The 16,424-nt window shown below is 36.1% G+C and overlaps 1 protein-coding gene across 19 annotated transcripts in view; it reads left to right on the top strand.

The window, feature by feature from the left end:
- C2CD6 (C2 calcium dependent domain containing 6) overlaps positions 1-16,424 on the top strand; it is a 146,109-nt gene that overhangs the window by 87,386 nt on the left and 42,299 nt on the right. For 7 of the 19 annotated variants that reach the window (XM_027591437.1, XM_027591435.1, XM_027591440.1 and 4 more), the window contains 2 exons: positions 14,636-14,677; positions 14,929-14,986. In XM_027591437.1, the coding sequence (XP_027447238.1) occupies positions 14,636-14,677; positions 14,929-14,986 (100 nt within the window). Of the gene's footprint in view, positions 1-1,475; positions 1,550-14,635; positions 14,678-14,928; positions 14,987-15,594; positions 15,792-16,424 lie in introns of those variants that run through there. The other 12 variants (XR_003519454.1, XR_003519455.1, XR_003519457.1 and 9 more) reach the window with 5 other exon arrangements.

Below are 16,424 nucleotides of genomic sequence, written 5' to 3'. Positions count from 1 at the left end.
GAGACATATCTAGAAAAATGTTGCTACAGCTGATGTCAGAGAAATTACTACCTGTGCTGTCTTCTAGGATTTTTATGGCTTTGGGTCTCACACTTAAGTTCTTAGTCCATTTTGAGTTTATTTTTGTATATTGTGTAAGAAAGTGGTCCAATTTCATTCTTTTGCATGTAGCTGTCCAGTTTTCCCAGTACCATTTGTTGAAGAGACTGTCATTTTTCCATGGGATATTCTTGTCTCCTTTGTTGAAGATTAAGTGACCATATAATTGTTGTTTATTTCTTGACTTTCTATTCTGTTGATCTGTGTTCTATTTTTGTGCCATAGCTAATTTCAAATAATCTGAGTTCACAGATTCTTTCTATGTTCTCTACTGCATTTTTCATTTCATTTATTCCTCAGCTTCAGAATTTATTTGGTTCTTTTTTATGATCTATTTCTCTATGAAACTTAACCATTTGTTTTTATATAGCTTTTCTGATTTTGTTGAATTGTCTTTCTGTGTTTTCTTGTTGCTTGCTGAACTTTCTTAAAGCAACTATTTTGAATTCTTTATTGGGAAGATTGCAGATCTCCATTTTTTGGTCAGTTATGCAGAAATTATTGTGTTCCTTTTGTAGTGTCACATTTCCTTGATCTTTCATGTTCTTTGATGTCTTGCATTGCTGTCTTTGTACTGGAGGAAGCAGTCATTTCCTCCAGTTTTTACTGCCTGGCTTAAGGAGAGAAATAGCTTGTCAGCCCTGGCAGGGATTCTCAGGCTTTCTTGGACTTTTTCAATGAATAGTCTGCTCAACACTTTTTCCTTCTTGGATGGCGGTGGGGGGAGGGGCAAATTCTTAAGATTGTATGCATTCTCTTGATTCTGTAAAGCCAGGATGGGTGCTGACAGCCTTCCATTGGTTTCCTCTAGGGCAGAGCTGAATGCTCAAGTTTCCGTGCTTTTTTCCAGTCCTGCAGAATCAAGCCAGCTTTCTGTGTGTGTTCATTAGCAGATTGCAAAGCTCACACTCACTGCTCCCAGGGCCTTGCATGAGGAGCTGGTCATAGCGTGTGTGTATGTGTGTGTGTTTGAATGTGAATGGTTCACACAGTGTTGAAGATGCCGGTGGACCAGTTGGAGGGATCTACAGGCAAAGTGTCCCCAACAGCTCTGGGGTGGGCTTCCTGATGGAACTTGGAAAGCAGCTAGTAGGATACACATTGCTTTGATGTGTTCCAAGCTCTGCTCTTCTCCCAGCCTTTCTCTGTCCCTCAGTCACACAGCTTACCTTAGTACTCTGGATAGGTGAGAAGGAAGTGGAGCTCTTTGGTAGCATCCTACAAAGCTGGGAAAGCTGGGGGTTCACTCATACATTCTCTTTTCTCTATGGGAGAAATTGTGGGCCCAGATGGCCTCTCTTGACATTGAACTGTTCTGTCTTGGGGACAGAGAGGTGATTCAAGTGAAGTAAAACTCTTCCTTCTGCTCTCTTCAGTGTGTCCAGTCTTGGATTTTTTGCTCCAACAGTGTATTAGAACTCCTCTGCTGGATTTCCACGCTTCCACAAAGGTATTTTCATATGTGGGTGATTGACAAAATTTATTTTCTTTGAGAGGAAAGTGGTAGAAAACTCTTCTGCCATCGTGATGACATCACTCAGTATATTGTAGGGTTTTCATAAATACCCTTTAGTAGGTTGAAAAAGTTCCCTTCTAGTTTGTTGAGAGATTTTATCAAGAATGGGTGCTGCATTTTGTCAAATGATCTTTCTGAAATTATTGAGATGAACATATATTTTTTCTTTTTTAGTATATTAATGTGATAAACTATATTGATTTTTTTATTGTTAAATCAACTTTGCATTCCTAGAATCAGCTGCACTTGGTTATAATGTATTATCTTTTTCATATATCATTGGATTCACTTGCTAAATTTTTTTTTTTAAGGTTTTATGTATTTGACAGAGAGAGACACAGTGAGAGAGGGAACACAAGCAGGGGGAGTGGGAGAAGGAGAAGCAGGCTTCCCACTGAGCAGGGAGCCCGATGCAGGGCTCAATCCCAGGACCCTGGGATCATGACCTGAGCCAAAGGCAGATGCTTAATGACTGAGCCACACATGTGCCCCTCATTTGCTAAATTTTATAAAACAATTTTTCCAAATATATTCATGAGGAATTTAGCTCTTTAGCTTTTAGTCTTTAGCTTTTAGTCTTTAGCTTTTCTTGTAATGTCTTTAGTCTTTAGCTTTTCTTTTAATGTCTTTTTTACTTTTTTAAAAAAGATTTTATTTATTTACTTGAGAGATAGATAACACAAGCAAGGGGAGGGGTAGAGGGACAAGCCCGGATGCAGGGCTCACTCCCAGGGTGCCAAGGTCATGACCTGAGCTGAAGTCAGACACTTAACAGACTGAGCCACCCAGGTGCCCCTGTCTTTGTTTACTTTTGCTATCCAACAGAGACTCGTATTATAGAATGAGATGATAAATAGTCTTACCAAAAAGAAGAAGCAGGAGGAGTAGTAGGAGGTGAAGAAAGAGAAGAATAAAAAGGAAAAGGAAAAAAAATCTGGATGCAGGAGAGGAAATAAACATACACTGAAAAAGAAGTGCACAATTTGATCCAATTAAACTTGTGATAAATGCCTATATTAAGAAAAAAGAGAAATTGTAAATAAAGCACCTAACTTTACACCTCAAGGAACTAGAAAAACAAAGAACTAAGGCCAAAGTTAGCAGAAAGAAGGAAATAAGAAAGATGAGAGAAGAAATAAATGAAATAGAAACCAGAAAAACATTGGAAAAGATAAATGAAACTAAAAGAGCAGGTTTTTGAAGAGATAAACTAAGAGAAGACTCAAATAAAAATTGGAATTGAAAGAGGTGTTAACAACTGATATCACAGAAATACATAGACTCATAAGAAACTCTTGTGAACAATATATGCCAACAAATTGGAGTACCTAGAATAAACTAATTCCTAGAAATATACAACTTACACTGAATCATGAATAAATAGAAAATTTGGATAGACTAATAATAAGATTAAAATAATAACCAAACCCTCCCGACAGAGAAGAGCCCAGGACCAGTTGGTTTTAGTGATGAATTCAACCAAACACTTGAAGAAGAATGAATAGAAATCCTTCTCAAACTCTTCCAAAAAATTAAATAGGAAGAAACTCCCAAACTCATCTTACAAGGTCAGCATTACCCTGATACCAAAGTCAGAAAAAGATGCTACAAGAGAAGAAAGCTGTAGACTGATAGCCTTGATGATTATAGATGCAAAAATTTCTCAACAAAATCTTAGCAAATTGAATTCAGTAGTACCTTAAAAGGGATCATATTACCATGATCATGTGGGATTTATCCTTGGGATGCACAGATGATTCAATACATGCAAATCAGTAAATGTGATACACCACATTAACAGAATTAGAGATAAAAATTATATGATCATCTCAATAGATGAAGAAAAACATTTGACAAAATACAACCTTCTTTCATGATAAAATGTCTTAACAAATTGGGTATGGAAGAAACATACCTCAACATAATAGAGGTCAAAATATATCAAGCCCAGAGCTAACATCATCCTCACTGGTGAAAGTTTGAAAGCTTTTACTGTAACATCAGGAATAAGACATTTTACCACTCTTACTCAACATAGTATTGGAAGTCCTAGCCAGAGTAATCAGGTAAGATAAAGAAATAAAAGACACCTAAATCAGAAAGGAAGAAGAAAAATTGTCTTTATTTGCAGATGATAACATTCCATATGTAGAAAATCCTAGACTCAACAAAAAAAAATCTGTTAGAACTAATTAATGAATTCAGTAAATTTGGAGGATATAAAATCAGTATACAACATCAATTGTGTGTCTATAAAACAAATATCTGAAAAAGAAATAAGGAAAACAGTCCTATTCCCAATAGCATCAAAAACAATAAAATACTTAGAAATAAATTTAACCAAGAAGGTGAGAGATCTGTGCATTGAAAACTATAAAGCTCTAGTGAAAGAAATTGAAGACAAATAAATGGGAAGATATTCTATGTTCATGGATCAGAAAAATGAATGCTGCTAAAATGTCCCTATTATAAAGCCATCTATTGATTCAGGGCAATACTTATCAAACTTCCAAAAGCATTTTCAGAGAAAAAGAAAAAACAATCCTAAAATGCATATGGAACCACAAAGGACCCTAAATAACCAAAGCAAACTTGAGAAAGGACCAGGCTAAAGGGCTCCCACTTCCTGATTTTAAACTGTATTATAAAGCTATAGTAATCAGTATAGTGTGGTATTGGCATAAAAACACACACAAAGTGAATAAGATAGAATGCCCAGAAATAAACCAACACATATACAGTCAACTAATATTAGCCAAGAATACTCAACGAGGAAAAGATAGTCTTCAATAAGTGGTGCTATGAAAATTAGATAACCACATGCAGAAGAATGAATTTAAACCCTATCTGAAACCACTCACAAAAATTAACTTGAAATGGGTTAAAGACTTAAATGTAAGACCCAAAACCACAAAGCTCATAGAAGAAAACTTGAGGGAAAAAGCTCCTTGACATTGTTTTTGGCAATGATTTTTTGGTAGGACACCAAAAGCAAAGGCAAAAAATTTTTAAAGTGTGGCTAGGGGACCCTGGCTGGCTCAGTTGGTAGAGCATGCAATTCTTGATCTCAGGTCAAGCCCCATGTTAGGTATGGAGCCTACTTAAAAAATAATAAGATAAAAAATAAAAAATGGCTAAATCAAACTAAAAAGCTTCTGCACAGCAAAAGAAATAATCGACAAAATGAAAAAGCAACCTATAAAAAAGGGTGAAAATACTTGCAAATCATATATCTGTGAAGAGGTTAATATAAAAATATGTAAAGAACTTATGCCCACTACCAAAAAAATAAACATTCCAATTAAAATACGGGCAGAAAATCTGAATTGATATTTTTCCAAAGAAAACATACAAATGGCCAACAGGTACATGTAAAGATGCTCAGCATCAGTAATCATCAGGGAAATGCAAATCAAAACCATGATGAGATACAACCTTAGACCTATTAGAATGGTTGTCATCAAATAGACAAGAGATACCAAGTGTTGGCTACTATGTGGAGAAAGAGGAATCCTTTGTGCACTGTTGGTGGGAATGTAAATTGACATAGCCACTATGGAAAACAGTGTGGAGGTTCCTCAAAAAATTAAAAAGAGTTACCATATATTCCAGCCATCCTGCTGCTGGGTATATATCAAAGACAATGAAAACAGGATCTCAAAGACATCTGCATTCCCATGTTTATTGTAACATTATTCACAATAGCCAAAATATGGAAACAATCTAAGTGTCAACGGATGGATGGATAAAGAAGATGTGATTATATATATATATATATATATATATCTTATAGAAGATATATATATACACACACATATATATGATATATATGTGTCATATATATGTCATATATATGTCATCTATCTATCTATCTATCTATATATATATAGATATATCTCATAGAAAGAGTAAAATGGTGGTTACCAGGGGCAGGGGTGGGGGGGTGGAGTAAGGAGATGTTGGTGAAAGACTACTTGAGAAAGGACTCTTTCCAGTTAGAAGATGAATAAGTTCTGGTGATTTAATGTACAGCATCGTGATTTTAGTTAACAATACACTTTATACTTGGAAGTTGCTAAAAAGTAGATCTTTAATGTTCTCACTACAATTAAAAGAAATGGTGACGTGATGGAGGTATTAGCTAATTCTACAGTGGTAATCATATTGCTATGGTGGTAATCATATTGCAATATATAAGTATATTAAAACATTTTATACCTTAAACTTAATGTTATATGTTAATTATATCTAATAAAGCTGGAAAAAATACTGGGTCCCAAATTATAGCTCTAATTCATGGGGATCTCACTAAATTTAAATGTTACTCAGATAATCTTAGGAGAGAGTTCCTGAACATAAAATAAAGGAGAAATAGGTATGCCTCACCTTAACCATTGTAACCATTGTCTTCCCTAAATTCCCCATTGTCATAGCACCCATTGACTTAAAATATCTTATAGTGGGCATGGATGCTCCGACTTGTTTGGCAAAATAGGATTCCATGAACCATCCCTCCCAGTTAAAATGGTTAATATGGCCCAATGTAAATTAAAACAGGGCCCTTTAGTATTGAAACTTGTTGCAAGAGACCCACATAAAGTAAGAGTGATTGTTATTACTTATTCTTTATTTAACAGTTCAGTTTGGTCTGTTCTTAAACTTGGAAAGAATGTGTGGTGCCTCACAATTGATCAGCAATTGATAAATATTTTGCTACTGTACATTTGGCTGTGCTGTTCTGTGCCTATTTCAACAGTGTCTCAGCTACACTTTACTTTCATCTCCAAAGAGGCACAATACACTTTACCTGGTTACTGGTGGGGTACCTCAACAGCCTTGCCCAATCACACACAATCTTTGCAAACAGGATCTTAACTGCATTTAGTTTTCTCCAGGATGACATATACCTCCAAGGAAATTCATTTGACACACTCATTCAAATATTCACAAAGCAGTTTATGAAAAAGGGATGGGCCATTGCCACACATAGTGCAAGGCCTGCCACCTTGACTAGATTCCTAAGGATGGTTTAGTAAACTGAGAGCTGTTCCATCTTTGACACAGTCAAGAAACAATTTTGACACTTGGCACTTGAAATATTGAAACAAGCTCTATATATTTTAGGCCTTTTTGGGTTCTGGAGGCAATTACAAATTTTAATTAAGCCCACTTATGCTGTTACTTGCAAATCAGCCTCCTCAAATGGTGCCCACTCCAACAAAAGGTTCAAGAATCCAAATCACAAAAATAAAAAAAAAAGTCACTTCTGTCAGTGACTCCACAGACTTTATTAGAGAGGCTTTTGCAATCTTCATTTATGATAAGTTTCCTTTGGAGACTCTGGACCTCCCATGATGGCCATAAGCTGTCCATGGGCTTCTGATGCAAGAAATAATCTTCCTTTGCCTTAAGCTATACACCACTAGGTGGCAATTGCTGGCCACATACTGGAAATAGAGATTCTTACAGGTCTTGAGACTGTGACCCTCCAAACTCAGCTGCCCACTGTGCCTTGGTCATGGAATTAGCACCTTGACAACTTATTCAACACAGCCGCCAAAGCCTGCTTGCTGTAAGATGGAACCAAACCTGGGCCCTCTGGAATATCCCCTCTGTACTCAGTCCCTTGCCAGGTGCCACAGTAATGGAGGAGATCACCCCTCTCCCAAACCATTTGGTTACTTGAGATCAACTTAGTGAACAACAGTCCTCTCTTTATAGCTACTTTTTGACATTTTAATTATTATGTGTGTGAGTATGGACCTCTTTGGGTTGATTTTGTTGGGGTTTGCCATGCCTCCTGCATCTGGGTGTTGGTTTCCTTCCCCAGATTCTGCAAGTTTTTAGCCTTGATTTCTTCAAATAAATTTTCTCCTCCTTTTTCTCTTTTATGGGGCCCCTATAATGTGAATGCTATTATGCTTGAAGATGTCACTGGATTCCCTTAACTTATTTTCATTTTTTATTATTCTTTTTTCTTTTTTCTGGTCCATTTGGTTATTTTCTATTAACTCTTCTTCCAGCTCACTAATCCATTTTTCCGCTTCCTCTATCTGATTTATTCCCTTTAATGTATTTTTAATTTGTTATTGAGCTCTTAATCTCTGAATGGTTCTTTTTATATATTTTCTATCTCTTTGTTGAAAGTCTGAGATCCTCTACTCTTAAGTCCAGTATCTTTATGACCAGTATTCTGAATTCTCTCTCTGCCATATTGCCTATAGCCATTTCATTTAGTTCTTTTGATGTGATTTTATTCTGTTCTTTCATTTGGGACATATTCCTATCTTTTTGTCTCTGTTTCCATGTATTAGGTAAGTCTTGATCTTGAAAGTAGTGATCTTAAGAAGAGGTACTGTGGTGTCCTGTAGTGATGTTCCCTGTTCACCAGAACCAAGTGCTTCAGGGGTGTCTCCTCTGTGTGTTGCATGTGCCCAACTCTTGTGATTGAGACTTCAGTCCAATCAGCTACAATGGCCCACTTTGCCTATTGTGGGCAGGGTTTGGTCTTAGTGCTGTTAAGAGACTAGTCTGGGGTTGCCTTGGGCTTGTAGTTAAGTCAAACCACATGAGTGCCCTCAGTCCATTTGCTAGGACTGCGATCACACCAAATGGCAGGGTGTTCTCCCTGAATTGTTCCCTGAGAGATTTTCATTGTTGGGTGGGTCCTGCAGTTAGACCAGATCTCCAACTCCAGTCCATCTGTTTGGGTTTCAGTCAAACAGCTATGTGTGGTTATCTTCCCCTCTTCCCAGGGTAGGAGTCACTTTGGAGTAGTGCTGGTCACTGTCAGGTACCACTTTAGAGGGACTTCTGCTGAGTGGGACAGGTTGGATGGGGAGCCCACAGGAGAATGTGGGGGTGGTTGTGCATGATATTAGCAAGCTAGGTGGAGAGTGTTTGAGCTGGTTCCTGGAGGGTCCAGGTATCTATGCTGGCCAGGGGAATGGGGGAGGAGAGAAATGGTGCCCACCAGCTCTTGTGTTCTTAGAGAGGTCTCCTAAAGATCCCTCCCCCTCCAGTGTATTAGTGTAAAAAAAAAAAAAATCTCCTTCCCACATACCCCATGCTCTTTTCAAAATGCTGCTCCAGTGCTGTTATCTCAGTGGGATTGTTTGTTATACTGGCTCTTTAAGGTGGGGACTCAGTTTCCGGTCACCCTCTGGCTCTCCCAGAGCAAAGCCTGCTGATTTTTAAAGTTTCCAAAGTTAAGCCCTACTGACCTTAAAAACTTGTAAAGTTAAGGCCTGGTTTTCAAAGCCAAATGTTCTGGGGATTCATCTTTCACATGCCAGTCCCCCTTGCCTGGGGTGCCTCGTGTAGAATCTGTTCCTCTCCCTTCTCTGTACTTGTGGTGTCCCCCGAACCTTTTGTGGTTAGTCTCTCTGGGTGTTTGGACCCCACCCCATGTCTGCCCCTTCTGCCCTTTTTGGTGTGGCCTCCTCTCTATGATTAACTGTAGAGAGTATGTTCTGCCAGTTTTTGGGGTTGTTTTCTGGATTAGTTGTACTGGTGTGGATGTTATCTAGATGTATCTATGGGATGAGGTGGGCTTAGGATCCTCCTCCTCTGCCATCTTCCCATGCTCCTCTTTGTCCTCCTTTTTTTCAAATGGGAGCATTTATTTTCATTATTCTGTCTGCACTAATGTATGATTAAGAGAGGCTGGTAATTTGCTTGTGATCCGTAAGACTAATTCAAGGGAGTTGCATCTAGACTTGTATTTTATGCCTGATGCTGTGACTGAATGAAGCTTTAAGAGAGCTTGACTGGTAGTAAGCATATTTTATATTTGAGGAAGATATGAACAATTATGGCCAAGAAGGTGGACTGTGGTAGAATGAATGATTGACCCAAACACATTACCTTTTCCTGTACTCATGCTCTTTTCTTTTAAGATTTTATTTATTTATTTAACAGAGAGTGTGTGCACAAGCAGGGGGAGTGGGAGAGGGAGAAGCGGTCTCCTCGCTGAGCAGGGAGCCCAATACGGGGCTTGATTCCAGAACCCTGTGATCATGACCTGAGCTGAAGGCAGACACTTAACCAACTGAGCCACCCAGGCACCCTATGCCCTTTTCCAATTAACTTTTCAGTTTTTTCTATTAGGTGGAGTGTACTTCTTTCCCTCTTGACTTTGAGCTTGTTCAAGTCATGTCTTCTTATGGAGACAGCCAACATCCAATGATAGATCAATCCAGAAGTAAAATGCTCAATCCTCTTGCCCCAAATTGGAAAAACTCTTTAGAACCATCTCAACTCTAGGACTCCCTGCAGGGTCTACTGAGGCCTAAATGGGACTACATTGCAGGTCAATATCTCTTCTTTCCAATCCTGTTTCTTTACCCTCCATTATTCAGATGTTGATTTCAATAGTACCCTCTAATGCATGTCTTAAACATACATTTTCATCACAGAGTTTTCCTCCCAGAGAACCTAAACTGTGAAAAGCAACAATAGAGGACAAAGAAAAAATAAATACTGAGAAAACACTAAACCTAGAATTCTACACTCATCTAAATCTCATCTAAATGATCATTCAAAAAAATAAAAAATACGTGATAAAATTGAAGGAAAAAATTAATTTTAAAAATGTACATATTCCTGGGGTGCCTGGGTGGCTCAGTTGTTAAGCGTCTGCCTTCGGCGCAGGTCATGAATCCAGGGTCCTGGGATCGAGCCCCACATCGGGCTCCCTGCTTGGCAGGAAGCCTGCTTCTCCCTCTCCCACTCCCCCTGCTTGTGTTCCCTCTCTCACTGTGTCTCTCTCTGTCAAAAAAAAAAAAAAAATATATATATATATATATATATATATATATATATATTCCTCCAAACCTGGTAGAAAGGGAGAAAATGTAAAAAACCAATCTCGTAGAATACAGAAAAGGAGTACAAAAGGATCCCAGGGGAAAAAAAGCATTTTAATAGGAAGAACAAAAAATGGAAGAAAGAAATTCAAACATGTGAGTTATCACAATAAATTTATAAATGAATGCCGTCTTTTAAAATATTTTGAGTTTGCACTGAAAAATCGACCAAGTAGACATAACCATTGATATAATTTCAAAATATACACAGCTGAAAATAACAATTTCAAATAAAAATTAACAAATTCACAATTGTAGTGAGATAATCTGGTTCTTTTTGAGATTAATATTTGTGTTAATAGAGCTAGCAAGCAAAAACTTTAGTAAGGATGTAAAAATTTGGACATACTTAAGAACTTGATGTGGACATATAATGAATACTTCCAAAAATTAGAGAATATATAATTAAAGGATATAGGAATTTTACTTTGATGTAATCCCACTGGTCTATTTTTGCTTTTGTTGCCTGTGCTTTTGGTTTCATTTCCAAGAAAACACTATAAAAAAGCAATGTTGAGAATTTTTGTTAATGTTTTTTTTCTAGGAGTTTTGTGATTTCAGGTCTTAAGTTTTAGTGTTTAATCCATTTTGAGTTGTTCTTTGTGTATGGTGTGAAACAAATTTCATTCTTTTTCATGTGGATATTTAGTTTTCCCAACACAATTAATTGAAGAGATTATCTTGTCCCTATTGTGTATTCTTGGCACCCTTTTCAAAGATCAGTGACCATATATGTGTGGGTTTCTTTCTGAGCTCTCTGTTCTGTTCCATTGGTCTGTATGTCTGGTTTTATGCCAGTAGCATACTGTTTTGATTACTGTAGCTAACAACCAACAAAATGAAAAGTAAACTATGGAATGTGAGAATATATTTATAAACCATATCTAATAAAGCATTAATATCTTAAATATATAAGAAACTCCTATGACTCAATAGTAGAAAAAAACCAAAAGCCTGATTTTTAAAATGAGCAGAGGAAGTGATTAGACATTTCTAGAAGGAAGATATACAAATGACCAACCAATATATGAAAAGGTGCTTACCATCATTAATCATCAGGGTACTACAAATCAAAACCACCATGAGATATTACCTCTCACCTGTTACGGCATTTATTTAAAACCAACTAAAGAAAATCTGATAAATATTGGTGAGGATATGGAGAAAAGGGAACTCTTGTACATTTTTAATGAAAATGTAAATTTGTATAGTCACATTAGAAAAAAGTATGGAGGTTCCTCAAAAAAACTAAAAATATAACTAACATATGATCCAGGAATCCCACTTCTGGTCATATGTCCATAGAAACTGAAACCAGGTCTTGAAGAGTTATCTGCATTCCCATGTTAATTACAGCATTATTTACAAGACATGGAGGCAACCTAAGTGTCTATTGAAGGACATATGGATAAAGGAAATGTGGTATATACATACAATGTAATATTAATCCTGAGAAAGAAGAAAATTCTTTTTGCAACAATATGGATGGACCTGGAGTACATCATGCTAAGTAAGAGAGAACAAGTACTGTATAATAACATATGCTGAATCTAAAATAGTCAAATGCATAGAAACAGAGTGAAATAATGGCTGCCAGGGTTTGGAGGAGGAAAACAGGTATTCATCAAAGGGTACAAAGTTTAGGTCATACAAGACTTCTGGAGATCTGTTGTACAACATAGTGCCAATAGTTAAAAATGCTCTGTTGTATACTTAAAAATTTGCTAGGAGGTTATATTTTAAGTGTTCTTATCACAGAAAATAATAAATAAATGGGGGGCACCTGGCTGGCTCAGAAGTGCATGTTACTCTTGATCTTGGGGTTGTCAGTTTGAGCCCCACACTGGATGTAGAGATTACATAAAAAAAAATTGGAAATATAAATTGGTGCAGCCACTATGGAAAACAGTATGGAGGGCCTTCAAAAATTTTAAAACAAAACTAACATATAGTCCAGCAATTCCACTTCTGGTATTTATCCAAAGAAAACAAAATCCCTTTCTGGAAAAGATATCTGCATCCCCATGTTCATTGCAGCATTATTTACCACAGCCAAGACATGAAACAACTGAATTGTCCATTGACAGATGAATGGATAAATAAAATGTGTATATATACAATGGAATATATTTGGCCATAGAACAGAAGGAAATTTTGCCATTTGCAACAACATGGAAAGACCTTGAGGATGTTATGCTAAATGAAATAACTCAAAGAAATATGATGTGACTTATATATGGAATCTACAAGGAAACCAAACCACAGATACGGAGAACAAGTTGGTATTTGCCAGAGGTGTCAGGTAGGGAGTGGCAAAATTGGTAAATGTGGTCAAGACAAACAAACTTCCAGTTATAAGAGAAATAAGTCCTGGGGGTGTAATGTATAGCATGGTAACTATAGCTAATAATACTGTATTGAATATTTGAAAGTTGCTAAGAGAGTAAATCATAAAAATTGTCATCACAAAATATAGTAACTCTGTGGGGTTGGATGTTAACTTATTGTAATCATTCTGATTATATATATATTTAAATGTAATATACTTATTACATCTAAAACTAATACAATGTTATATGTCATTATATTTCAATAAAAAAATAAAATGTTTAGAAGCGTGTAGGAAATATAGTTACAAACCAAAAGTACAATAATACCGGCTTTTGTGCTTACCTATGTAATTACCTTTTCCAGAATTCTTTGTTAATATGGGTTTGAGTTACTGTCTAGTGTCCTTCCCTTTCAGCCTGAAAGACTCCCTTAGCATTTTTTGTAAAGCAGAAATATTAGTGACAAATTCCTCCAGCTTTTGTTAATCCAGGAATGCCTTAATTCTTGTTCATTTTTTTAAAGGATAATTTTGCTTGTTAGAGAATTCTAGTTGACAGTTTTTCTTTCAGCTGTTTAAATGTGCCATTCTACTGTCTACTTATCTACATAGTTTCTAATGAGAAACTGACAATCTTATTGAAGAAGTTTTGTATGTGATGAGTCTTTCTTGATTCTTTTAAGTTCTCACTTTGTCTTTTACTTTTGGCAGTTTGATTTATGTTGTGTCTTGTGTGTATCTCTTTTAAGTTTATCCTCCTTGGAGCTTGTTAAGCATTTAGATGTGTAGATTCATGCATTTCATCATATTTGGGAAGTGTTTGGCCATTATATCTTCAAATATTCTTTCCAACCCTTTCTCTTCTCCTGTGATTCCCATAAAGTGTACATTGGTATACTTGAAGGTGCCAAAGTTCTTTCTGATACAGAATTTCTATTAGGTTCCTTTTTATATTTCCAGTATCTTTATATTCTCATTTGGTTCATACAAACTTTTTTTGGTTTCCTTTATTTCTTTGTCCGTGGTTCCCTTTAGCTCTTTGAGCACAAAGTTTAAAAATCTTTGTCGGGATGCCTGGGTAGTTCAATAGGTTAAGTGTCTGCCTTCAGTTCAGGTCATGATCCCAGGGTCCAGGGATTGAGTCCTGCATTGGACTCTTTGCTCAGTGAGGAGCCTGCTTCTCCCTCTGTCTCCTCCCCCTACTCTCTGTCTCTGACAAATAAATAAATAAAATCTTTTAAAAAAATCTTTGGTAAGTCCAGCTTCTGGGTTTTTTCTGGGGTTATTTCTATCCATTTATTTTTTTCCTATGGCCATATTTCCTGTTTTTTTTCATATGCCTTATAATTTTTTGCTGGATATTGGGAATTTTAAATATTAATTCATAATGCAACTCTGGAAATTAGATTCTCCTCCTTCTCCAAGGGTTACTGCTGTTGATTTTTTGAGGGCTGCAGTCATCTGTTTCTTTAGGGACCTATCCAAGCTTCCCCCACCCAAGACTGCATTCCTTGTCATTTATGGTCAGTCACTGAAGTTTCTGTTCCATTATCTTGGTGGCCAGCTAATGACCCAACAGATTTTCTTAAACACCAAAATTTAGTTGCCCTTTTCTTTATTGACCAGTCCCCTGGATGCTCTAAGTTTTGTATTACATTCTGGAGTTGAAATAGTTGATCTCAGTCTTTAACAGTTTATATTTGTTTCAGTGGAGAGAACAATTTTCTGAGCACCCTACTCCACCATTTTCCTTAATGTCACTTCTCCCTTCTCTTTTGCTCTATGTCTTTGGTATTAATCTTATTTTTATTTTATCTTTTTAAGTTACTGTTTTTGTTTCCTGTGGCTTGGAGACAACAAGAAGAGGTCAGTGATATACAAAATAATGGCACTTTCTTTATGCTTGCCATTTCCTACCTCAACAACCTACTAAGACAGTGTTTTAGCTATGCAAGTTATCTCACCACCTCCGGTTGCACTGGTTAAATTGTAAATGAATTCTTTTCCTTAATACAATAAGGCCAAGTGGTAACATTGGACCTCATTTTATTACTTATAGCCATCAATAATGCTGTTTAAAAATCATACTGATATTTAATTTTCTGTTTTTATTTCAGAGTCCCTATTGTTCCATTAGCACAATGAATGAAAATATAGATCTTCCTAATACTGTAGGTAAGTTATTTGTATATATACTGTTTAGATTTTCAAATATTCAGTGAAATAGAGAATATGAACTCACATAAAGTAATAAATATCAAGACTTTCTTCCAAAATGTAAATTACACTATGATGTTTTGTGGTTATTGGCATGAAAAACCAATGGAATTAGAATATTAATTGGAAATCAAGCAAAGCAAAATATAGGTCACCTTAAAATCCTGGATAATACTCATTTTACATGTTTATAATATTAATAAACCATTTACTAAGCTTATGTGTGTTTACAAACATTTCATCTACCCTGTAAATCTACCTAGTGAAGAGATTTTTCTGATTCAAGATGTTCAGTGATATCATTATGAAGACACATTTGACATATCACTAAACCCAAAGGATACAATCAAAATATTTAACAACCAGTACATACATAAGCATGAAACAACCAAATTTGGGTCAGAGTTCTGGAAGGACCCCTACTGTAGTGAGATGAAAGGAAATGGTAGATTTCTAAGGGAACCAGGTAACCAAAGCAATGAAAGTAAGGTGGGCATTTGAACATCTTGAGGCAGCAACTTTTTATAAATTAGTACAGAAATGTTTTAATATTTATAATTGTATAGTGATTGAATATCCATCCAGAGGAGATTACAGTAACCTAATTAAAATGAAGAGAGAAGAAGATAACAGAACACTTAACAGGAAAGATAAGCAAGCAAGCACATTTCTTTGTAACAAGCAAAAGTTCTCCAACGCTCCAACTTACGGGCTGATGAAAATGTGATTGACAAGTATGTTTTTAGAACAGAGCTTTGCCCCAAAAGGGAAATTTTGCTTATTTGAATAGTTGAATATAATGAAATAAAGATGATTAGAAATTAATGATTTAGGCATATGTTTTTGTATTTATACATATGTACACTAATGTATATGCATTATACATTTATTCTGTACATTAATAGCAATTCTAGGAACATATATTGGGGTGCAGGAAGCTATTTTGGAACATAGGATGTCAGTTTCAGGAACTAATATTTTAAATGTCAGGAAAGTTTTAAAGTACACCTAAATTATTATTTATTCTAAAAGAAAAATGATTTGGAATAACATTCAGGAGTAATAAGACATCTTAGGAGAGTGGGATGCTTGAGTATTCATAATAGGATTCCTACAAAACTTTCATTCTAATACCCTTTGGATTCTACTAACCATAGTAAATCTGATACAATTGCAAGCAGGCTCCTTATTCTATTATTTCCAACTATCCCCTGAAAAGAGGAACTACTCTATCAAATAATAGAAAATATTCAGGGGATAAACTGGACCTCACCCCTGCCTTGGTACTAACTCTGTGACCTTAGGCAATCATTTGTCTTACAAAAACCTTAATTTTCCCATTTTCAAACGAAAGTGCAGAACTGAATACTAAGAATAAATGTTTCAACACTTTCCT

Source organism: Zalophus californianus, chromosome 3 (assembly GCF_009762305.2).
Source record: "Zalophus californianus isolate mZalCal1 chromosome 3, mZalCal1.pri.v2, whole genome shotgun sequence".
Lineage (NCBI taxonomy): Eukaryota > Metazoa > Chordata > Mammalia > Carnivora > Otariidae > Zalophus > Zalophus californianus.
This window is presented reverse-complemented; position numbering and strand designations above follow the sequence as displayed.